Source organism: Poromitra crassiceps (genome assembly GCF_964638095.1).
Source record: "Poromitra crassiceps genome assembly, chromosome: 1".
NCBI classification, from domain to species: Eukaryota; Metazoa; Chordata; class Actinopteri; order Beryciformes; family Melamphaidae; genus Poromitra; species Poromitra crassiceps.
In genome coordinates this window covers 325,001-351,070 of record NC_139623.1, presented here as the reverse complement: position 1 = coordinate 351,070, position 26,070 = coordinate 325,001, and the positions used below count along the sequence as shown (strand labels likewise).

Genomic DNA, 26,070 nt, shown 5'->3' with positions numbered 1-26,070 from the left:
AGGAAATTGACAATGGGAAATACTGTGGAATGGCAATGCTTGATTTGCAAAAAGCATCCGACACTGTAAACCACCGGATACTGCTGTATGAATTAAAGGCAATGGGATTTAGCAAAGAGGCCCTGATGTTAGTACGGTCATATCTCACGGGTAGGGTCAAAGCGGTGTCAGTAGGGGGCATACTATTCATAGCTTTCAAGGGGCGTTACGTGCTGCCGGGAACGCCCACCTGGCGGTCAAAAAAAAACTTGTTGATTCCGTTGCCTGCGAGTCGACTCACGCTGTTTGTTCAGCCAAAGTGCCGGATAGCCTACCTGTTGTGCTATCGGTTGCACTAAACCGACGAGGAGACACGCCTGGCTTGTGTTTTACAGAATCCCGTCGGAGAAAGAAAGGAGAAGGTTGTGGATTTGTGCGACGTGGTTCAGTCGCTGGGGAGGGCAACATTTTTTTGCTTTTTTTTCTACCATCAAAGTACACACGTCTTTGCTCTTTGCGGCCAACATTTCATCAAAGGTAAGCTCAAGTAACGTTAACGGGGTATTAATCATTATTGTAACGTTACTTGAGCTTACCTTTGATGAAATGTTGGCCGTCCATCGAGATTTTTCTATCAGCGCGTCGGGTTTTGCTGCCTGTGCCTGTGAGATCTCTGTGGTAGGCTATCAGTGGATATCTGCTGTGATTGAGTCCTCACCGTCCTCATCGTCGTAAAGTCGCCTTCAAAGCATGATGTTCGATTATAACGAACTAGTTGTGTGGCTTAGCCTTCCCAAATGTTGAGGGTCGTTTTTTAGAATTTAATAATTTATATAATAATTTAATAATAGAATTGGGAACATTACATTCAATTTCATTCAGGCTGCCTGGCACTGATCGCCGCCATTTTCCCCTGGAGCTTCCACAGGAGGAGCGAGCTGCGCACTCACTATGTTCTGTTTTGGCCCGCGCAGAGTGCGCGGGCCCTCCGTGGAGCCCCGCCTCCAGCGCGTGCGCGAAGAGTATGCCAGAAGCTTTACACACTTGGTCTGACCCCCCGGAAACCCCCTCCAGAAAATCTCCAAAACAGCAACTTTTCAGGAAGTTAAAAAAACCTGTTTGCTCTTAAAATACTGAACCAAACCTCATCAAAGTTGGCACATGTCTTAATTATAGTTAGTTTCCCGCTGAATGTGTCATTTATTAATATCTTACCTGGATAAGCTCAAATGATGTTGTTTATATTATCAGTCCGACTTGGAAGCACTCTCTCCTGGCCAGTCAGGCGCTGATGGCTGCCTCCCCTCTGCACATGCACGAGCCGCAAGCTCCGGGCCGTGGGGGTGCGCGCAGCCGTGAAGCAGTGCTCTCATCCTCTCATGGCCGAAGGGAAGGCTTTGCCATGGGGATAAGAACAGTCTGACATAACGTAACGTTAACGTTACTTTATTCTCATCAGAAACCACTCCGATTTGCATGTTAAAACAAGTTTGCAGCCTAGGAATAACTGTAAAACATTTTATTGATCTATTCACGTCAGAAGAACCCAGGATTAAACAAAATGATATCAGAAATACACAGCACGTCTGCCGTGTGTCTTTTCCGGGTTTTTGTCCTGCGTGGGGGTGTACCCCGACAGCTTTTACTGGTGTTGGCTCGCTCCCCCAGTGGTCCCGATGCATCCATATACTTCTACTACCTTCAGATAAAGGTTGTAAGCTCACCTGTAACTATTAGGGATGGGCATCGAATTTCGAATTTTCGAATAATCGTTGTTATTATCAAGGTCGACTTTTATTATTGAAATTCGAAATTCAAAATTCGAAATTCGAAATTCGAAATTCGAAAAAAAATTTGAGTGAAATGTTGCATTGTCTCCCCTGATTCTAAGTATAGTCAAATCGCTTGGTTTGAGCAAGTAAAACAATTTTTATAAGCATTTTAAGCAAGGTTTATGGAAAAATGAATGGCGGATGAAATCCCACGAAGAGGGAGAGGGGGTGACTTTGGCACCCCTTTGGCACTCAGACCTGAGCCTACTAAATATTTAATGAACCACTCATGATTGTCAAAACTGTTTTTTATTTTCGAAAATGTCAATGTCATGTAACATGTTCTTTACTTCAGTGGTGCAATGCTTGTTTGAGCTAAAAATCCACAGCAGAAGCTTTTTATATTAATTAATAAAGCCGTAGACTTAGAATCAGGGGAGACAATGCAACATTTCACTCACAAAAAAAAATTTTTTTTTTTTTTTTTTTTTTTTTTTTTCGAATTTCGAATTAAATTCGAATTTGGCCAGCGAATTTCGAATAGTGTTTTTGCTAGAAATGCCCATCCCTAGTAACTATCGGTGACAATAGGCTCGTTTGAGTTGACTGCCGCCTTGCCTGGACACTCACTACATTTTCATTCAGGCTTAGTTTTATAACTTTTAGTTTACCTGCTGCTCCTGCACATCACAGCACAGGCTAAATGATGCGACATAAATACACATTATGTAAAGTCATTGCATAAATGTGTTTTTATTGAAAAAGTGGCGTCAAGTAAGCAAGTGTTGCTGGAGTGGATATCAGAGTGTGCAACCATGTTACGTTACATGTTACAAACTACCCATTTCCCTATTCACGTTGTATTTGCGAGGGTATATATACACCCCACTGGTGGATGTGTGTTTCTGTTAGGGTTGCCATTTCATTTCATTTTATTTTGTCCAATATTCAAATATTCCTGAATTGCATTTTGTGTTACAAATAAGTATTATTTTTATCTAACTTTTTAGCCAGATTTGATGGTTTTCTTGTCAAAAGTTATCCGCCTCAAAGCCTTCTGGGTAATATCCAAACAATAGAGAGGCAAAGTGACCGCCTACTTCCTGCTTCAGCACTGAACCAGAGATTTTCATCTGCCATTTATTTTCCCATACACATTTCGTAAAATGCTTATAAAACGTTTTACTGGTTCAAACCAAACGGTACAGATATATTTAGAAACAGGGGAGATCGCATAACATCTCACTGGGACCAAAACGTTTAAAAAATGCGTGTTTAAAGAAAATATTTTTTTTATGTTTTTTTTTGTTTTGGTTGGAGTGAAATGTTCTATGGTCTCTCCCGATTATAGCGTTAGCTGAACCGTTTGGTTCGAGGAAGTAAAACGGTATGCTGGTGTTTGGACTGAGAGAACCTGGTGACGCGAGGTTTGGACAGCAACATCAGCAGCAGATCCATTCACAGCGCTAGCTTTAACTGAAACTACACATGCGTGAGCAGGAAATGCACAGAGCTCTGCTATTGGCTCTGAAATTTGCCCGCCCCACAAAAGCTCATCCTATCCAAATGTGGAGTGGGCGGATTCGAAAGCCTGAAAACTCCCCGCCCTTTTTTGAAAAACTGACAAAATCTGACCGACTTCTCTGTCTGGCTCAACTGTTGAGTATCTCTTTAATGAACGGCTAATTAGCCGGCGGCCGGCGCTTCTGGAAAACACTGGTAACTGGAGACTCCCTTAGATGCAGTTGGAAAGTATCTGGGTGAAGAGCTTCAGAGAGTAAGCAGCTGGCTATGTGACAACAAGCTGTCCCTGCATCTAGGAAAATCTGAATGCATTGTTTTTGGATCTAAGCACAAACTAAGGAACAAACCCAGCCTTTCGGTAGAATGTAAGATACGTTTTTGTGTAACGTATCTGGGAAGTCAACTGGATCAGTGTATGACGAGTGAAGCCATGGCCCTCTCTGTCACTGGTAAAATTCACTCAAAGACTAAATATTTAGCAAAAATATCTTAAGTTCCTGGACAAGAAGACAATAACATAAGGTTATTTGTCAACAAATTACACTGGCGAACAGTGTGGCTAATCAGCAGAGACAGTGACAGTACTGCTATTTAATGTCATGTATGCAAACTGATGAATAATGTTTTTTTACTGATGGCATGAAGTTTGACTTTGTGCACAAGATCTACAGGTAGCTTTCGCTCATACATTCATACATAGCCTCACGTGTGTGTGTGTGTGTGTGTGTGTGTGTGTGTGTGTGTGTGTGTGTGTGTGTGTGTGTTTGTGTGCGTGTGTGTGTGTGTGTGTGTGTGTGGGGTTCCCTCTCTCACTGTCCCCAGCTAAAGAAGCAGAGAAGGCTAAGGCTGAGCGCCTGGCTGAGGCTGAAGCTGAGGCCATGGAGATGGAAGAGGAGGAGAAGAAAGCGGACAGAGACACCATTATTGAGAAGGAGGTATGGCAAGGATGGATTAGCGGATTTAAGATTGAACAACAAAAATATTCTTAAAGAGCCCATGGATTTAGCGGATCATGCATTAGAGTACCACAGGGATGATGTCTTTTCTTAGGCTTACCCCGGAAGTCCCTGCTGCGCTGCTGGTTCGTAGAGGGAAAGGGCAATGGGATTTTTTATATGGGAATTTCGGTTAAATGCATGAAATAAGGTCTGAAATGAAAGATAATCCGTTTCCGTGAAGGTTTTTGAAGAGTAACAGATTCGTTGTCTCTCCCTCTTCCTCTCTCTCTGCTTCTGTGTCTATCAAGGAGCCTAAAGAAGAGGAGATGACAGAGGAGGAGAAAGCAGCACAGAAAGCCAAGCCTGTAGCCACCAACCCTATCCCTGGCACTCCCTGGTACACCCTACATCACACCCTACCTCACATCCTACGTCACCACATCATGCCGCTCGATTGCAGTGGTTGTAAATGCAGAAGGCTGTGTCCATATACCATCCCCCACCCCCCTACCTCAGGGGACACCAGCACCCTTTCTTCATGAAAAGTAGCGCAAGGCGGCCGCTCCAGAAAAATGCTGCGGCCAGAGTTTTTCCCTCAGAGTGGAGCGCTTTCAAAAGCTCAGACATGTTCAACTTTTCAGAAAGGCACCCGGTGACGTGAACCGCCTCCCATACCCTCCAGAGCAACAACAATTAGCCTTTTTCACTTCCCACCCTATTCACCCATTTTGTGTCTAAAAGACAGGAAGTAACACAGGTGCAAGCAAAACATTAACGCAGGCCCCGGCACTGGATCACCAAATGGATTGGAAGTTGGATTAATGATTAATGATGATTTTCTTGCACCTGTGTTATTTCCTGCCTTTTAGACACGAATGCGTGAATTGGGTGGAAAGTGAAAAAGGTGAATATATATGGAGGAAGTGATGGTGGTGGAGAAATAGGACGTTGTAATTATTGAATTGACGTTACTGTAGCAGCCATCTTAAAGGCCCAATCCGTCAATACTCACTATTACTGACGCCGGTGGCCGTTAGTGTAACTGCAGGCAGCGTGTGAACGAGCTGACGCGCGGGCACCATACTCGCACGCGCACAAGCAGTTGCCTGGCAACAGCAGACTGTGATGGTTGCTTTGTAACGTTAACTCATAAAAGTCACTTGAAAACGGCAACCTGGACAATTTATCGGTCAGATCAGCCTCGAGATGCCCAGGAAGGATTCTGGATGAATTAGGGGACGTTATTGTGGCATGTTTGGTCGTGTTTTGGCTTGCGTTGGCTGTGGGCAAGTCGATACTCATGTTAGCACAAGCCAGGAAATAGCCTGCTCCCCCTGTATGTACGGTACCGTGTAATGCCTGGAGTTGACCAAACTGAACAATCAAACAATGTTTCATAAGCATAACAGTAACGTTAGGCATATTTACGACTGTTAAATTCATTATCCACACAAGACGGTAACGTTATTAGTGGGGCTGGTGGTAATTTCTATAAATGTAAATTAATATTAGTTAGCCGCGATTAGCATCAAGCTAACGTTAACTAGAGCCTGCTGGCTGCGGGACAAGCCAGGAAATAGCCTGCTCCCCCTGTATGTACGGTACCGTGTAATGCCTGGAGTTGACCAAACTGAACAGTCAAACAATGTACCGTAAGCATAACAGACAGTAGGCTAACGTTAGGCATATTTCCGACTGTTAGATTCATTATCAACACAAGACAGTAACGTTATTGGGGCTGGTGGTAATTTCTATAAATATAGCTAAATCTATTAGTTAGCCGCGTATAGCATCAAGCTAACGTTATGGTTCTAATAGCAGCTGCAGGTTCACCACCGCAGCTAAATGCAGTCAAACAATAATGTTCCATGACCATAAGAATAACGGTAGTAACGTTAGGGTTGCATTACTTCACACAAGACGGTAATGTTAGCAGAGTTTCTGACCAGGTGGTCAGATACTTGTTCTACGGAGTGACAGTAAAAATCTTGAATCTTGAAAATCCATTAGCAAGCAGCTAACGTTATCTGGTCAAAACCACATTACAGTAGCTACAAGCAGCAAGTTCCCTTCATGAACCGAAAACACAGTCCTGACTCTAGTTTCCCCCCCATGTCGGTCACATTGCTGCTGTCTGGCCAGACGGGCTTCATTAGATAAATATTTATTTATTTATTTAGTGTGGACTTTTTCTGGAGTCTGTGTTGTTGTTTCCTTTTGCTAGCAGCTAGCGACGAACGTAACGTTAAAAGCTACTTTAGCCATTTCCTGTTAGCCGTCTAGGACAAGAGGCGAAGCTCATGAACGCGCGCAGACGTCACATCCTCTAGTTGTGGCGGGAGATGCTATCCACTTCGAAACTGCGGTTTTTCTATGTATCTTCTGAACGGCAGGTCGGAGAGAAATGCCCCTGGTCGCCATTTTTAAGTTACGTCAAGGCGCATTCACTCAGTGCCAATAATAAACACTTTGTGCACATTTATTTCTCGCCAAAACCAACGGAATGGGCCTTTAAAGCCCCCCTCCAGTCACTTTTGTCTTTTTTAAGATATTTCATGTGTAGCTGTGTTTTTCTCTGCTATGCTAATTAGTGTTCGCCACTGTATTTTGTTGACAAATAACCTTATTTTGGGCTCAAAGTCTCAAAATATAGCTTGTGCTAGAAACGGGTGCTGACGTCAGACCAGCGATTCTGTTAGCTGGCAATTGCCGGCTTTTAGCCGGTATTTGTTGCCGTGGGCCGGCAAATTGAAAGGTCACCGGCTCAAGTGGCCGGCTGAAAATATGCCAAATAAACAAATTCCTTATATAAAATAGCCTAATATTGTGTGACCTATAGCCTAAGTGATGTTGCCAATAAGCTACGACTTAAATAGAGACTTATTACATCATATTTTTCCCGCCCCCCTGTATGTTGAGTGTTTGTGAAAAAGAAAAATATAGCAGACGCTTTCGTTAGTGTAGAGCGCCGTTTAAAAGCCGCACAAGCAGCATCAGTCCCGCCGGCCAGCGCTGGACCCGCTGTGAGGAAACACACAGGAGGAAACCGAAATGTCAAAACAGACATCCCTTGCTAGGCCAGTCCTTTTTTTAATCAAGATCATGCAACAAGTAGCCTACTTCAGCCGAGGCCAGCAAGACGGCAGGAAAGAAACAGAAGCGTGCCTGCCGCCATCAAAAGCGAAAGAGACCTGACGTATAGGCTGTCAATTTAGCAGAGGTAAAAAGCCTTTTTACCTACGTCGGGCGAATCAATCAATCAATCAATGGCTTGCGCTTGTTGCCCGACGCTCGTATGATGAGGAGATGAATCAAAATGCTTACCACAAATAAAGCCACATGGCAGCCGAGAACGAGTGCAGGAGAGCTGCCGCAGGTGCCAGGTGTCGAGTGGGAAAGATTAAGGTGCGTAGCCTATTGCTGGAGATTCAAGTTGTGTGCTGTCTGCACTGACACTGTCGCACTTATTACTTTTAGCTAACGCTACATTGTTTTTTCATCAAGGCAATGTGCAGAAGATATGGGTTCATGAGTGTCTGCAAATGCAGATAGATAGGCTACAGTAGGAGCATGCATGCATGTTGTCTGTTTCAATAACGAAAGCGTCCTTACCGAGAACGACGTGCCGACCAATTAAATATTCTTGCTGCGACATCGGCCTCTTAATGACAATAGTGGCCGATAAATATTCGATATGGCCGGAATTTTGGAACGTTACCGGCTGCACTGGCCGTCTGAGAAAATGTCTAGCGGAATCCCTGCGCCAGACAAATACAATATTTAATATATTGCCGTTAGCTTGGCCACTACGTTTGCTAACAAAGTGTTCTGGTCATTCGTTCTGGCTCAAAATGCCGCGATAGTCACTGGTATCTTATGGCTGGTTGTTGATATTTATAACAATATTGTGCCTTTTGGACGAACATTTTGCAGAGATAGAGGCAACCATACTGTTTCCGGTCTACCGGCTGAAAGGGAGACAAAGATCGTATTGAAGGTAGGAGCGAGGCTCGTATCCTTTTTGGACAACAGTGATGATGCCATGATGTTTCAGTGGAACAAGGTATAATCCTTCGGTTCTTACCAATAGACGAACTTTGGCCAAATGATTAGACTGGTGACGTAGTTTATTACGGCGCGCGCAGCTTTGCGTTTCCACTGTACACCAGGTTTGTACACAGGCAGAAAACTGACTGGAGGGGGGCTTTAAAGGCAGTATGGATACCGGACATGTACTGCTACAAGAGCTAACCAGCTGCTTAGTGAGCTAGTAGCAGGTGACATTATCATCCACTTTTATTTTTCCTTAACATAAAGCGCTCCGCACAGTGCTTTTTCCATGTCAAAAAAACCCTGCTGACAAACTTTATGTGAACACATGCCCTTATCTTGCTATTTCTTTCTATTTCTTCTATCTGTCCTGATTGCTATGCCTGTGTGTGTGTGTTTGTGTGTCTTTATGTTGATCAGGTGTGTGGTGTGGACAGGTGATGACCGCGTGTTCTTCTACAACCCGACCACCCGTCTGTCCATGTGGGACCGTCCTGACGAGCTGCTGGGTCGAGCTGATGTGGACAAAAACATCCAGGAGCCGCCACACAAGAGAGGCCTGGAGGACAGCAAGAAGACAGGTACACACACACGCATGCACACGCACACGCACACACACACACACACACACACACACACACACACACACACACACACACACACACATACACACACACACACACACACACACACAGCCTCAGAGAAATAGGTTTGGAGGACGGCACGAAAATCCTATTATAAGAATGCAAAGTAAATTGTTTTCGACCACAGCTATGCCATTGTAGGTGTAGTGTGACCTGATTGGTCCATGCATAGGTCTGCCAGCCTATATAACTGGTCCCTCCTCTTATTCTGTAAGAAGAATCTGATGAAGGTTTTTGGACCGAAACGTTACTGTTTTGTTGAATAAACCTTTACTTGCAAGCCACAGAATTTTCTGGCACTCTTATTTGTGGGGGGGACTGGAATATACAGCTAAACCCAATCCTAGACTCTACAAACCCAACAAAGAGGATTAATTCTGAATTTATGTTAAAAAAAAAAAAAAAAGTTGCTTAAAGAGGTTGGTTTGGCAGACATATGGAGGGAATTCAATCCTTCAGTGAAACAATTTACTTTATTTTCCCACCCCCATGCTGTTCACTCAAGGATTGATTATTTTTTTCTGTTTAATTCAGAGAGACATCGGATTATAGACTGTACGATAGGGGTTAAAGATGTGTCAGATCATGCCGGAGTGTATTTGAGACTGTATTTAGACGTCCAAGCTAAGAACACGATCTGGAGACTTAATACTAGCCTCCTGAATGATCACCTATATGTAGAATATATAAAGAAAGAAATCGGGGAGTATTTGGAATTCAACACTAAAGAGGATATCTCACCAAGTGTCCTATGGGATGCTGCGAAAGCAGTACTGAGAGGAAAAGTCATAATGTGGTCCTCTAAAATGAAAAAGCTGAAACAGGCACAAGTGACCTACTTAACAAACAAATTAAAAATATTGGAACAGGAACACATGAAATCAAGTGACTCTCAAATTCTAGAAGAAATAAAAACAACAAAGCACAAATTGAATGCAAAATTGGACAGCCAAGTGGAGACTAAATAAAAATATATTAAGCAGAGATATTATGAAACTGGGCCTAGAGCCCAAAAAATGTTGGCATGGAAATTGCATAAACAGCAGACGGAAAGGTCAATTTTCAAAATCAGGGGCCCTGAGACCAAGGTGATGAGTTATAAACCAGAGGACATACCACAGACCTTTGAAAAATATTATAAAGAATTATACTCACAACCTGAAGCAGCGGATCATCACTCATTAAAACGTTTTTGGAGTCATTAGATTTACCATCAATAGGTGAAGAACAGAATGAATTGGCAACTGGAGCAATAACTCCAGCAGAAGTGGACAGTGCCATATCTAGACTGAAAAAAGTAAGGCCCCGGGAGGAGATGGTTTTCCAGCAGAATGGTACAAGTCATTCAGGGACTCACTGACGCCTATACTGCTAAAGTGTTTCAACTATATTCTTCAAGGGGGAGAGACCCCAGTGTCATGGAGTCAGGCCATCATATCTGTTATTCCAAAGGCGGGTAAAGACAAGACGGATTGCAGCTCATATAGACCCATCTCTGTTTTAAACATAGACTACAGGCTATTTGCATCAATTCTGGTGAAAAGAATAGAAAACATAGTTCCGACCAAAGTACAGACCAAACAGGATTTGTTAAGGACAGGCAAACGCAGGATAATGTCCGATGAGCGTTGTATCTGGTTGATAACATGAGCAAAAGCGATACAAAGTCGTTGGCTATTAGCCTGGACGCAGAAAAGGCTTTCGACTCGGTTCTTGTACCTGGTACTACAGCGCTTTGGCTTTCATGATAAATTCATAAGATGTCTTATATTAGCTTATATTATATAACGTCGCTGTCGTTCCAGGACCTCGAATGTGCCTTTTTTCACTTTTTTATTTTTTGTCATGAATCAATGCCATTGGTCACCCTTCACGTCTCTGTTTGGTTTTTAACAAATGCAACCAATGGAAAAGCATTAAAACGAGCTTGTGAGTAAATCTCGTAACGCCATTCGCCCTCAATCTGTCAGTCAAACCTCAAAATTCCCCCCCTACCTCCGTGTGTACCCCCCCACGCAGGACAATAAACCCGGAAAAGACACACGGCAGACGTGCTGTGTATTTCTCATATCGTTTTGACTAATCCTGGCTTCCTCTGACGTTAATATATCAATCAAATGTTTTCCAGTTATTCCTAGGCTGCAAACTTGTTTTAACATGCAAATCGCAGTGTTTTCTGACGAGAATAAAGTAACGTTAACGCTACGTTATGTCAGTCTATTTCTCACACCATGCCAAAGCCCCCGCTTCGGACATGAGAGGCGAGGGGCAATGCTGCTGCTCCTGCGTGTGCCCCCGCGGCCTGGAGCTTGGGGGCTCGTGCATGAGCATGCGACTGCCTCCCGCTTGACTGGCCATGAGAAAGCGCTTCCAAGTCGGACTGATAATATAAACAACATCATTTGAGCTTATCCAGGTAAGATATTAATAAAGTAACGACACATTCAGCGGGAAACTAACTATAATTAAGACATGTGCCAACTTGGACGACATTTGGTTCAGTAGTTTAAGAGCAAACAGGTTTTTTTTACTTCCTGAAAAGTTTCTGTTTTGGAAATTCGAGGTCCTGGAACGACAGCGACGATAAGTCCTTATACCATTTACCGACTGCTCGGATCAAAATAAATGGCAGCCTATCTGGAGTACGGTAGTTTCTTTAGAAAGGGCGTGTTGTCAAGGTTGCCCATTAAGTCCCGCCCTCTTTGCATTATTCATAGAGCCACTTGCTCAGGCAATAAGAGAAGACAACGAAATAATAGGAATCTTAATTAAAGAAACTGAGCACAAGATATGCCTGTACGCTGATGACGTACTTGTGACTCTCGCCGACCCTGACTCCAGCCTACCAAAACTCATGTCTCGCCTGGAACAGTTTGGTTTTTACTCAAGATATAAATTAAATATACCTAAGACCCAAATCCTTTCTTATAACTACTCTCCACAGAATAATTTACGTAAAAAATATAATTTTAAGTGGAATGCCAATGTTATTAAATACCTTGGTGTAGAGCTGTCGCGATTCCTCGAGTACCTCGAATAACTCGAATAATTAAATTGATCGAGGCCAAAATGATTCGCCTCGACACGGCATTTAGAGAGACTGTTTCTCACGGACGCTTACTGGTGTGGCACAGCGCTCTTCCTGTGTAAACACGTGAGGACACAGACAGACCAGAGAGCAGCTATAGCGACTAGCGAGCGGACCCCGCAAAATGGAACGAGGCGACGGAGAAAGCAGACAGGAGGAGCCGGGAAGGGAAGAACCAGGGCCGAAAAAGCGACCGAAACTGTCTAAAGTGTGGGATCATTTCACGCTGAAAAAGGACACGAACTCAGTGGTGTGCAAGTACTGTAAGACGATCCTTGCATATCACAACAGTCAATGCTTCAGCACCTGAACCGTAAACATCCAGTCTACGCATCCACCAGCGCATCTACGTCGAGCGGAGCAAGGTAACGTAACGTTAACTATACACAACGCTAATGTAAATGTATGCTAATGATTGCTACTTGATATTAAGACTAGTAGTAGTTGTGCTGCTGGCTTGCCACATTGCCAATATGACTATTAGTAACTGCATTCACGCTGCATTTTTTTGATGTGGCTTGCCGTTTTCTGTGAGAAATACAAAGCTCAACCTAACGTTAACCTAACGTTAGCGGCTAATTTAACAGCGTTGTGTGTGTGTGTGTGTGTGTGTGTGTGTGTGTGTGTGTGTGTGTGATCACACTAGCCTGTTGGTGTGTGAGAGAGAGAGAGTGAGTGTGTGTGTGTGAGAGAGAAAGAGTGTGTATGTGGAGAATGTACATTTACACACCCTAGACCGGTCGACTCTTCTCATGATGATTGCAAACAACTATTTAATTGGTGCATTTTAGGCTCCAATTATTACACCACCTGACCTGTTATCTTGCTATTCTGATATTTGTGTCAATAATAGGCAACAGGTCTAGGGTGTGTAAATGCGCATTCTCCAGTTTTGTTATGAACTTACCTAATAAATATCAATATTAATTATTATTTCACCTCTTTTTCAGCGGATCACAGCGTACAATGGACAGCTTTATAAGGACGGGTCCATCATGTTCAAGTGAACAAGCAGCTGAGTTCAGCAATAGCATTTTGAATATGATTGTGACAGACATGCGCCCTCTGTCCATGGTGGAAGATAAAGGATTCAGAAAGATGATTTCGAGTTTCAACCCGAACTACACACTTCCCTCAAGGACCTTCTTCACGAATAAGATGGAGAAAAAGTATGAGGAGGTCAAAGGCAAGTTGATCGAGAGGCTTAAGACGCCAAACATGATGGCACTCACTACTGACATTTGGACAAGTGTAGCGACAGAGGCCTATATGGGGGTGACGTGTCACTTTCTGAGAGAGGATTGGGAAATGGAGTCCCACTGCCTTACAACCATGCCCCTTGAAGAGAGACACACGGGTGCACATATTGCAGAGTGGATTGAAGAGGTTATGTAGGCACTAGGCAGTGAAGGAGAGAGGAAGTGAAGTGGTGAAGGGTTAAAGGAAGTAGGCAGTGAAGGAGAGAGGAAGTGAAGTGGTGAAGGGTTAAAGGAAGTAGGCAGTGAAGGAGAGAGGAAGTGAAGTGGTGAAGGGTTAAAGGAAGTAGGCAGTGAAGGAGAGAGGAAGTGAAGTGGTGAAGGGCTAAAGGAAGTAGGCAGTGAAGGAGAGAGGAAGTGAAGTGGTGAAGGGTTAAAGGAAGTAGGCAGTGAAGGAGAGAGGAAGTGAAGTGGTGAAGGGCTAAAGGAAGTAGGCAGTGAAGGAGAGAGGAAGTGAAGTGGTGAAGGGTTAAAGGAAGTAGGCAGTGAAGGAGAGAGGAAGTGAAGTGGTGAAGGGCTAAAGGAAGTAGGCAGTGAAGGAGAGGAAGTGAAGTGGTGAAGGGTTAAAGGAAGTAGGCAGTGAAGGAGAGAGGAAGTGAAGTGGTGAAGGGCTAAAGGAAGTAGGCAGTGAAGGAGAGAGAGTGTTGTGAGGGACTTGGATTTTTTTTTTTTTCAATATTTTATATATAAAAAAATCAGCCCTCAAAGTCTTGGGACTTGACTTGGACTTGAGCTGAAGAAGACACTAGTTTAATACACACCAGTATGTGTAGAGACATTTATTTTTATTTATTTTATTTTTTAGGCACTGCTTAGCAAGGCAAGGCCCAGATTACGTCACCTCGCTCAATAATGACAGAAAAAAGAAAAAAAAGCACTGGTTGGGTTCATGTTAAAACTAAAGCAGTAAATATGTGCAATTACCTTGAGTTAATAAATACAGTTTTCTACAATTTAACTTGGTTGTGGTTTCCCCCTTTTTGCATGCAAGTTTGAAAGTGTTCCAATATAAACCACTAATGTGTGTACTCTTCCATTTTCCTTTGTTGTGAAGCTATCATACAGCGACCAGCGTGCTTGTGCACAGTTTACTGACATCACATTACAGGATTTCTGGGTCTTAAAGTTCAAATGTTTCAGTTATCTCCCGCTGCCATTTGGAAGCAGCAATGTGTGAAGTTGCCTCATGCAGCTGTAAGGTAAATGAACGATGTAAACTAGCTAGTAAGCCATTCATTCATATTATTTAACGGTTGCTGTACACTGGAAGAACTCAAACGTCAGGTTGAAAAGATGACACTGCCAGTTCTATGCAATTTAAAAATAAAAATGTTGTTTTTTCTAAGAAAGAAACTAATGTAGTTGTTTATTTGAAGAGATTTATCTTATTTTTTGGTGTATAGTTACGATAAGCCTTTGAAAACACAAAAAAGGGTTCTTATCTGATTACTCGATTAATCGATGGATTATTCGGTAGAATACTCGATTACTAAAAGAATCGATAGTTGCAGCTCTACCTTGGTGTTACTATACCAAAGAAGTTGTCCGACATTTATGAAGTAAATTATGGCCCTGTTACTAAAGAAATAAAAACAGACTTAGAAAGATGGGCTCCTATAACACTCAATATGTACAATTGAATAGAGACTATAAAGATGAACGTCCTACCACGACTATTGTTCTTCTTTCGGTCTCTCCCTGTAGACATACCAATGAAACAATTCAATGAATGGGACTGAATGATTTCAGATTCATAGGGGAGGAAAGAAACCTAGTGTGCGCTTTAAAACATTACAATTATCAAAAGGAAAAGGAGGTATGTCTCTTCCATGTCTGGAGGATTACTATAACCATTGCTTATTTTTGGTGCCGTGGTATTTTTTTTCTGAGTTGTCTGTATGTCCTATGTAAACATACTTAAAGCTGGATTCAGCAATGTTTTTGTGTTAAAATAAGTGTTAAATGGCTCTATATTCTGACAGCAATCACTGAAATAGTGTTTGGTCAGTAACTTGCAACCCCCCGCTGTCCTCTATCTCTCTCCTGTAGTCCTGCAGGCAGGGCAAACGTATCTCCGCAACCGTAACTCGTAGAGAGTCAGGGATAGCACCGTTGGATTTGGGGTGAAAAAATACTTATAGTCCAATATAGGTATCGCGATCCGACCTTCCGTTTCCCAGAAAATGTAAACTTTTCTCTGATTGGATAGTTTGAGGTCTGCCCCAATTTTGATCCAATCAGAGAAAAGTTTACATTTTCTGGGAAACGGAAGGTCAAATCGCGATGCGTCTAAAAAACTATATGTATTTTTCCACCCCGAATCCAACACCGCCATCCGTGAGTCTCTACGAGTTGCGGTTGCAGAGATACATCTGCCCTGCCTGCAGGACTACAGGAGAGAGATAGAGGACAGTGGGCGGTTGGGGGTTCCAAGTTACTGACCAAACACTCTATTTCAGTGATTGCTGTCAGAATATAGAGCCATTTAACACTTATTTTAACACAAAAACATCGCTGAATGCAGCTTTAATAAGACACAGATGTCAAGCACATGCCCACATGTCTAAATGCTTTACACATCCATGACTGCACTAAATTTGTGTGTGTGTGTGTGTGTGTGTGTGTGTGTGTGTGGGGGGGGGGGGGGGGGGGGGGTGTGTGTGTGGGGGTGTGTGTGTGTGTGTGTGTGTGTGTGTGTGTGTCCATCCAGGTATCAATAAGGAGGAGCCGGAAGTCGCTATAGCTGCTGAAGAAACCCAGGATGAGGAGCCAACCAAAGCCAAGAAGAGGAAGTAAGACATCTCTCCCTTTAAAGCAGCCATGAGTTACTTATACAGCTTTTGAAACAGTCTCAATGTAATACTGATGCCTCACATCTTACCTACATGAGCAAATGAGACCTTCAGCGATGAGATCGGTCATTTCTATAGACCGAATCACCGTGACGTCGCTTTAACAACAACAACAAAAGTCACTTCTGGGTAGACACCTGCCGATTCATTTGAATTGTGTCGATAACACAAACTTGTTTGTTTATTTCTGTTGTCATTTTCAGTCATAATTGTAACGTAAAAAATATATACCCTAGTTAAACACGGTGGTCTGACCTATCTGACGTTTGGTTGTTTATTTTAGGGCTGTCCCAAACGATTATTTTCTTATCGATTAATCTAACGACTACTTTTTTCGATTGGTCGATATATATATATATATATATATATATATATATATATATATATATAGTGTGTGCCCTTCACATACGTTGTTTACATTGTTGCCCTATTTAACTATTGTCTATTTGTTGTTTGCTGTGATTTTGCACTATTTACCTACTGCACCTTGTCTGTAACGGAGCCCACAGCATAAGAATTTCACACGTGTTTGGGATGGGCATACTAAGCAATTTAAATACTCGAGTACTCTCCTTCTATTATGAACGAGTAACCGGGTACTCGCGCGCGCGTGCGGGGGGGGGTCTGTGTGATTACTATGGTAATGACGTAGCAGGGGGTAATCTGCTGTGTATGGGGCTGTTCACACATAACGTTTGCATTTTTGCATGGAAAAAGCGTTACCTGGACCATTTTTTCTGAGGAGAGGAACTGACTGTGATATTAGGTGAGGTGATGCTAAGCTAACGTCTAAAGCAGTGATACTCAACTGGCGGCCCACGGGCCACATGCGGCCCGCGGGCACCCCCCTGTGTGGCCCGCGATGGAATAAAAAAAAAAAAATGTTTACAGTGCACCTGAACGCAACATGCAAGATACCCGCTGAATAAGGCCATGTTCAGACTGAGAGGCCAAATCTGATTTGTGAACTTTAGTGACCTATTAATGACTTTATCCAGATTGGTTTTATGAGTCTGGACGCTCCAAGTCTGATTTGTGTCACTTGTCCCAAACCACATATGGAGGTAGTTTCCAATCTGCTTTCGACGGATGTGACTTGAGTACGGACGCGCAGATCCACCAAATCTGATTTGAACGTCACTCGCAACTCGTCATCAAATGCTTCTGCGCAAAAAACCACGTCACCAACGTCCATATTTACTGACGCCCACGTCGTTACCATAGCAACCCATGCAGATAGGCTGTTTAGGTCTGGCCACACAGATCCGACTTGAGAATCAGATTTGTGGCAGTGCGGACACACTCCCAAATCAGATTTGGGAAACCAATCAAGATAATGATGATTAATGACGTTATCAGCAAATCGGATTTGCCTGTAATGTGAACATGGCCTAAGTGTCCAAATGTTCATGTCATTCTGGCCAATACTCCACTTCTGTTATAGCATTTCAGTCTGGAATATGGAATATCTTTCAATAATCTATGATTTAGCTGCTAAATTGTCAAATACCGCCGTCTGCTCGCTACCCAGGCACTTATGTATGTACTTAACCTAACTAACTATCCGGTGTGCACAACATCATTGTCAGACTAAACTCTGGCTGACACCCCAAAAACCTACAATCCGCTACAGAAAAATGTATATTGATTGTTTATTAACTGGCCCTTGGCCTTCTATCATTTCACGAAAGTGGCCCCCGGGCAAAGCAAGTTGAGTATCCCTGGTCTAAAGCCTACCTCAGACAGTATCTCCCAAGGTTGGATGGATGGCATTAGCACTTCGGAGCAGACAATAGTGTTGTGAAACAAGCGAAGGCTCATTTCCAATACATGTCCATTGTCCATTGTACATGTCCAGTATCATCCATTTTACTTTATGATCACTGTTACACTAACGTAAATCCGTATGATTTGATGATGACGTACATTCTGGCTGACTGTTTTCTAACCTTTGTGATTCCATCCTTACAGGAAGGAGGAGGCGAAGGAGGCAGCAGACTCCGAGAAAGAAGCAGCGATGGAGGCAGAGCTGCGAGCTGCCAGAGAAAGAGCTATTGTGCCCCTAGAGGCCCGGATGACCCAGTTCAAAGACATGCTGCTGGAGAGAGGGGTAATGCATACGCACACACAGCTTTAATGCTCCTATGCTATTACATTATTAGTTATATTAATAGCAAATTCCATGACTCCATACATTTTTCTGCATTGTGGAAATCATATGGCCTTTCTGCCTACAGGTTAATACACGCCTTTAGTGTGTGTTGTGTTCATAATGTGCAGTAAGGAGTTTGTCTAAACCCAGCATTACCTGTCTTTAATGTAGGTATCAGCGTTTTCAACCTGGGACAAAGAGCTGCATAAGATCGTGTTTGACCCTCGCTACCTTCTGCTCAACCCCAAGGAGAGGAAACAGGTCCGCTGTCTCTCCCTGTGTTTCTCTTCTCTCACTGATCCTCAGTTCCCTCTGTCTTCACATTTAGACACTTTTAACTTATATAAACATATATATAAACATTCTATTGCCCCTAGCTTACTTCCTGTTGCAGTGTTTGCTAATACAATATCTGTCAGGAAATAAGCTGGGTTTCAAACAGTTCTCTAACAACACAATTCTGTGAAAACTGTCTATTGATGGCTCTCTCTCTCTCACAATATGTTCTGTGCAGTGTTGTAGTCGAGTCCGAGTCCTAGACACATTTTCAGGACATTTTCTGGACACAAGTCAGACTCAGACTTGTTGATTGATAAAGACTTTGCTTTTTGTTTTGTTTTTTGTAATAGGCCCCAATAATTTGGCACAAGATATTGATAGCTATATTCATACCATGACATTATTAAATTTTGTGCAAGGGCAGGCACATGTGTTCCACCTACATGTGGATTCATGCTCATGTTCAGTAACTCCGGACTCGGCCTCGACTCATGTAATGCTATCGGGACTCATGTTAAGATGACTTTTTGGTTGCGCCTCTATACTAGTCTTTACGTTAGCCATCAGCTGTTCTGACAGCCGCGCACCGTGATGACGTGTTATGTGGTGTGCCGAGAGCGGCAGGTTTGTCATGCTGTTGAGAGCTGAAAGCGGAAAAGTAAACAAACTTATATCTAACAGATAACGTGTCATTATTGAGTTAACATGGTAGCAGAGGATGGCTGCTTCTAATAACTACAGACTGCCTCCAGGATTCGACGAGGGAAAGTCGTACAAAAACTGGAAAAATGAAGTGGAAATGTGGAGACGGGTGACGGACCTGGACAAGAAAAAACAAGCACTTGCTGTGGCTTTATCGTTGAATGGCCGACCAAGGGACATTGCTCTGGAAGTACAAGCTGACAATCTAAACAAGGATGATGCAATGACAATTTTGGTTTGGGAACTTGAAGTGTACTCTGAGTTTGACTGCGGATCAAGGAAAGACGGCGTCTCGATGGCTGAATATATGGCGGACTTTGGACAGAAATACAACAAGATCCGTAATATGGTTCTGCCAGACGCTGTTTTGGCGTTTAAACTACTAGATACAGCCGGTCTTGATGTCAAAGACAAACAACTGGCATTAACTGCGTGCGGTACTCATACTTTTGCTGATATGAAGTCAGTGCTCGAGTATTTGGCGAGAATAGTGAGCAGAAGACTGGAGCAATTAACGTGAGCCAAGATGCTGTGTACTACACGGATCACAGAAGAGAGCAGTCGCCAGCCCAAACTAGCCAAGCCAGAGGACCACTCTTAGGTACAAACCCGCTTGATAAATATGGACGACGAACGAAATGTGGGAATTGTCAGAGCACATACCACTGGGTGAAAGACTGCCCACACAAGAAAGAGCATGTAAAAATGACAAGTGAACGTCAATGCATTGAAGAACCTGATGAGTGTAACATAACACTGTTTTCCAAGGAATCAGATTCTGAAATATTCATGGTTGAAGCTCTAGGATCGGCTGTAATCGATACAGCATGCACGAGGACAGTCTGTGGCGAAAATGGCTGAATAATTATATAGAGGGACGAAATGAGAGAGGGGTACAGAAAGTGACAAACATAGCGAGCAGCAGGCCCTTTAAATTCGGGGATGGACATGTTGTGCATTCCACAAAAAAGGTCACGATCCCAGCCAAGGTAGGAAAAACAAAATGCTGCATAGAAACAGAAGTAGTTCCATCTGACATCCCCTTACTACTAAGCAAAGCCTTGCTAAAAAGAGCAGGAACTGTCTTGGACTTAGAGAAGGATGCAGCGAGAATTCCAATATCGAAATAAAGACCACTGCTGGCTACAGTCCATGGAGCAATGGCTTGCTGGAGCGCCATAACCAAACGCTCACGGAGATACTATTGAAAGTAAAACTCGACAATGGATGTGACTGGAGAACGGCCCTGGATTGGGCACTCATGGCGAAAAACACAATGCAGAATGTGCACGGCTTCAGCCCATACCAGCTGATACTTGGACAGAATCCAAATCTTCCCTCTGTCCTAGTCGAGAAGCCACCTGCTTTGTAAGGCACTACTATGAGTGCATGGGTGGGACAACATATAACAGCGTTACACACAGCGAGGAAAGCATTCGCCGAGTTAGAGTGCTCAGAGAGAATAAGGAGAGCTCTAAGAAGGCAGCTCCGTCCAACAGATAAGAAATATGAAACCGGTGATAAAGTGTTTTACAAGAGGACAGACTGTGTTGAATGGAAAGGTCCTGGAGTCGTGATAGGACAAGAAGGAGTAGTGATATTTGTACGTCATGGTGGGACCTATGTCAGGGTTCACCACTCAAGGCTAAGGGAGGCTAATGCTGATCACAGTGAATTGGCTGGGGCTGACAGTCCAGAGCCCCCACTGGAAAAAGACAGTGGTGGCGATAACGTACCCGCTACTGATAGTGATATAGACAATGACAATGATGATGGGAATGTTGCAGGGCTCCTCAACAATGCTGCAGCTGACGCAGAGGGTGTCAATCATCAGGATGATCAGCCACAGCCAATAGGCATAAGAGTAGGAGGCTCTCTAACGCTAAAAACAGGACAACAAATTAGCTATGTGGACAATGACACTGGTATTCCTCACACAGCAAAAGTGATGGGACGAGCAGGAAAGGCAACAGGCAGACACAAGAACTGGTACAACCTACAGTACTCAGAACCCCCTGACATTGCAGGTACAGAGAGGTCAGCTGATCTTGGGAAATAATGACTCTTTGAAGCTTGTAGAAGAAGAAGGAGGACATCTCATTGTGCTGATGGGCAAAGAAGGGAGATTTTCGCCTGTGATATGTGTCACTGACAACTACTCCCTAGTAGATGCCATCAAGTCCACAAAATCGGTGACAGAGAAACGACTGAGACTAGAAATAAGTGGCATCAAAGAACTAGTCCAAAACAAAAGGATCTAACGTATTCTGTGGTCAGCTATGAAGGAACAACTCGCTGTCTGACCAAAAAAGGAGCCTCTTCCCTGGTGCTTCTCAAAGCGCTGAAGGAGGGACAGTGGAAGCTTGAGGAGTGACTGTAAAAAATATATGTAATTTGCTGTTCAAGACTGATATAATAATAGTAATGTTACAGAATGTTTTCTGAAAACTAATGGCTGTTCAAGACAAAACAAAAAAAAAATCTGACTTTTTTATAAGAGGGGAGATTGTTAAGATGACTTTTTGGTTGCGCCTCTATACTAGTCTTTACGTTAGCCATCAGCTGTTCTGACAGCCGCGCACCGTGACGACGTGTTATGTGGTGTGCCGAGAGCGGCAGGTTTGTCATGCTGTTGAGAGCTGAAAGCGGAAAAGTAAACAAACTTATATCTAACAGATAACGTGTCATTATTGAGTTAACACTCAGACTCGACCACTGGGGACTTGAGATTCAACTCGGACTCAATATAGTGACTTGACTACAACACTGGTTCTGTGTACTGTCCATTTGAATGAAAGACATTCAGTCACAGCGGGTCTGTGTCCACTGCAGGTGTTTGATCAGTACGTGAAGACGCGAGCGGAGGAGGAGAGGAAGGAGAAGAAGAACAAACTGATGCAGGCCAAAGACGAGTTCAGGAGGATGATGGAGGATGCCAAGTTCACCCCCAGGTAAAGGCCAAGTTCACCCCCAGGTAAAGGCCAAGTTCACCCCCAGGTAAAGGCCAAGTTCACCCCCAGGTAAAGGCCAAGTTCACCCCCAGGTAAAGGCCAAGTTCACCCCCAGGTAAAGGCCAAGTTCACCCCCAGGTAAAGGCCAAGTTCACGCCCAGGTAAAGGCCAAGTTCACGCCCAGGTAAAGGCCAAGTTCACGCCCAGGTAAAGGCCAAGTTCACCCCCAGGTAAAGGCCAAGTTCACGCCCAGGTAACGTTAAAGGCATGGTCCACTCTCGTCTGACCGCATTAACACATTGACTGCCAGCCGTTTTTTTCTTACTGTAGGTAGCTTCTGCCAAGCCGTTTTTTTGAGGATTGTGGCTCATTTTACAAGCGCCGAGGATTATTTTCTGCTTGGAGTTTGTGAACATACAATATCTCAAAAGTACTAATAGAATGTGTACTTTCTCTGTCTAAAAGAGTTAGTTTGTAGAGTTAGTAGTTATGTAAGCATTATCAGTTGAATACAGCATGGTTTTAGCATGAGAAAAAATATTCAGAGATAAACGGCTTTTTGTGAAATTCGATAGAGCTGTCACTTTAACCATTCATTTTTGGCTCTCTCTCTCTCTCTCTCTCCCTCCCCCTCTCGCTCTCTCTCTCTCTCTCTCTCTCTCCCTTCCCCTCGCTCTCCCTCCCTCTCTCTCTCTCTCTCTCTCTCTCTCCCTCCCTCTCGCTCTCCCTCCCTCTCTCTCTCTCTCCCTCCCTCTCGGGAGGGAGACGCACTAGGTTTAATCCTAGTGAGAGGGGGAGAGGGAGAGAGAGAGAGAGAGAGAGAGAGAGGGAGGGAGGGAGAGAGAGAGAGCGAGAGAGAGAGAGAGAGAGAGAGGGAGAGAGCGAGAGGCAGAGTTGCTTCAACTCCTCAACTCCTCCCTCTTCTTGGCTGCCGCGGCCGTCACAGTCTCAGTGCTTTTGCTGCTCTCCTGTGCCTGTCTGCAGGCTGCTGTTTGAGGAAGTCGGCATGGATTCGCTCGCTTCTTGGGAGTTTTGGTTGAGAGAAGCTTTTGCGATTCTGGTCATATTTATGCTGCGTGTTTCAAAGTGTGTTCCACCTGTAATGTATTATGTAAATTTGCAATCCCGCATCGCCAGCAATCAGTGCGAAAACGAGAGCGTTTTCCCCCAACCATTTTCATGAGAATGTAATACTGTAAAATCGCCTCGCCATTTCCTTGCTCCCTTTTTCTTTGATTTCGCTCGTCTGGGGGAGCACTGTCAACACTTAGTGGGTCGGTAAAATAGATTATACACATTCAATACCTCCAATAATTGTACAGGAGACGTAAAAGGGATTGATCAACGCCCCACCGTCAAAAAAAAAAAAAACGATTTTTTTGACGTATCCATACGTCGCTGGCAGTCAAGCGCTGGATTTTTTTTGACGTATGCATACGTCGCTGGCAGTTAACGTGTTAACAGATCAGTCTATCGATTAAGAAATGGCCAGCTTGCAAAGCAAACACAATTGTTAATTCAGCCACCAGGAAATCGTGAAATCTTTGCACGTTTTCAGTCAGGAAAGTGATTTTTCTGGATTTATCCTTTTCTTTTCTTTGTTGTGATCACATCACTACTATTCCCCCCTACCCGAGAATAGTTTTCTTAATTTAGTTTTCTTAACTTAGTTTGCTTAATTTTGTTATGTTGATGAGCACAAGAACAATTTGGTCATGGAAGCTCATAGTGTTTTTACAAGATCTAGTATTTCCAAATTCCAACTTGTGTTTGTTCCGATTTAAAGGTCTGGCTGGTAAGGGTACCTTTTCTTACACTGGAGCTGCAGAGTGGAACAGTTTGGACTTGCTTATTAAATCAGCCAACTCCCTTCACAGCTTTAAGCGGTTAACTAAAGCATGGCTGATTAATAAGATTCCTATGTAACTTTCCCACATGCTCATCTTTTTCTTTAATTCAGCTTGTGTTCTGAGTAGTTATCTTAATCTATCATTTTATTGGTTCTAGACCTTGCGTTGAATATGTCAATTGTTTCTTTTACACTTGATTGATCTGTATTGTTTTTATGATGTATGTCTTTGTATGTCCTGTTTATGAGACCAGGGACCATGTTGGAAATAAGTGTTTACACTTTCACATGCTTTATCCCTTGGATTGTGTTGTCTTTTATAATGCACAATAAATCAAACCAAAGAAATATCTGAATCCTGGCAAAATCCTCACCTCAATTTGTGACATTATTTTAGCATTTAATCTAACAAGCTAAATCCTCACCTCAATTTGTGAATTTTAGTATTTAATCTAACAAGCTATTGGTGAATGTTTGGCAGTTTTGCTATGTTCCATGAACCTCTAATTATTCTAACTGGTGAGTTTTGCTTGCAAAATGTTAAAGCTGCAATTGTGTATTTTAACTCTTTCCAGGACAACGTTCAGTGAGTTTGCGGTGAAGCACGGCCGTGACCCACGCTTTAAAAGCATAGAGAAGATGAAGGACAGGGAGGCCATCTTCATAGAATTCATGACTGCTCTCAGGAAGAGAGAGAAGGAGGACTCCAAGAGCAGAGGAGAGAAGGTAGCACTCACACACCAAGATCCATGTCAAGTCTCTAACATAAAGGGACGAAAGGGAAAAACACGCTTCAGACCGGAGGAAGTTCGAACCGATGCAGGTGATTGGAGAAATACAAGCGGCCTTAGGCCTTTAGGTGGGACATCCCCTTATCATCGCTCATTAGTTTCCCTTTCCGTTTTGACCAAGCTTTCCCAGCTTGAAGTACAGACATTTTAGGCGGAGGCATTTGAAAATTGCGAGAGCCAACCGTCTGTTTTAAGATACTACTAAATGGTTAACAATCTAATGTTTTGGTCACTCAGTGGCGTTTTTTAGCCCAGCAAGCAGGCAGCAGGCTTAGCTAACACCAGCTAGTTAACGTGCCAGCTCATCCGCACTCAGGATCGAATTGTCATACGTACAACTATAGCGTTCCATTGAGTCATACCTCATCTTTCCATTTTCGCAGTTAGCTTCTTGAACTTGAGCACAAAATTAAGTTATTTGTCAAAGAAATATATGGCGAACAGTGTGGCTAGTTAACACTGTCGGAACATGACTCAGAAACATATGAAATATCATAAGAAAAATGACAAAATACGCTGGAGGAGGGCTTTAAAGAGACTGGACGGCCGAGGTTCAACACCCGTGTGGGCTATTATTTGTAGTACTGAAATGTCCACCCAGATGCACCACAGAGCGCCACAGGAAGTAATTCCTGCCTGTGGCCATCAAACTCTTGAACTCCTCCCTCAGAGCCCCAGACACTCTGAGGCAGTCAATTAGGTAGCCTTGGACTCACTCCACCCGTCCATAAATCGAAACCAACTTTGATTGTGCAATAAAACTCAATGTGTTATAACTGCTAAATACAGCAATTTGTGCAATAATCAATAATCCACGCTGTTCACTTGACTGACTGGATGCACCTTACTCCAGGCCCGGCTCCAAACCCAAATTACAGAGGGGGCATTTAATTAGCTTGGGGGGCACTTCCAAAGGGGGTGGACCTTGGGAAAAAAAATATTTTTCAGGAACCTGAGTATCTCTCCATACATTTAACTGAGACCATGTCAATCAGCCAGAGCTGAAAGGAAGGTGGAGATGGGAATATCTCATTTTAAATGACTAGCTCACTCACTAGCATTGCAGGCACATGCAAATAAGCACAAACACAACAGCTGCAGCAAGCAAGAGCATGATTACAGCATTGCAAACGCACACACACACACACACACACCGCGCGCATAAATCAACACTGATCAACAGCATTGCTGCGTAAAAGCGCACAGCCGCACACGTGGGCAAATATGTCCAAAACAACAACAC

The 26,070-nt window shown here is 43.4% G+C and overlaps 1 protein-coding gene across 1 annotated transcript in view; it reads left to right on the top strand.

The window, feature by feature from the left end:
• The window catches only part of tcerg1b (transcription elongation regulator 1b (CA150)), an 80,646-nt gene that overhangs the window by 34,979 nt on the left and 19,597 nt on the right, over positions 1 to 26,070 (top strand). The window contains exons 8-15 of the mRNA XM_083646602.1: positions 4,098 to 4,210; positions 4,522 to 4,610; positions 8,684 to 8,844; positions 15,962 to 16,043; positions 18,075 to 18,213; positions 18,427 to 18,516; positions 22,069 to 22,187; positions 24,612 to 24,762. Of these exons, the coding sequence (XP_083502728.1) occupies positions 4,098 to 4,210; positions 4,522 to 4,610; positions 8,684 to 8,844; positions 15,962 to 16,043; positions 18,075 to 18,213; positions 18,427 to 18,516; positions 22,069 to 22,187; positions 24,612 to 24,762 (944 nt within the window). The remainder of the gene's footprint in view (positions 1 to 4,097; positions 4,211 to 4,521; positions 4,611 to 8,683; positions 8,845 to 15,961; positions 16,044 to 18,074; positions 18,214 to 18,426; positions 18,517 to 22,068; positions 22,188 to 24,611; positions 24,763 to 26,070) is intronic.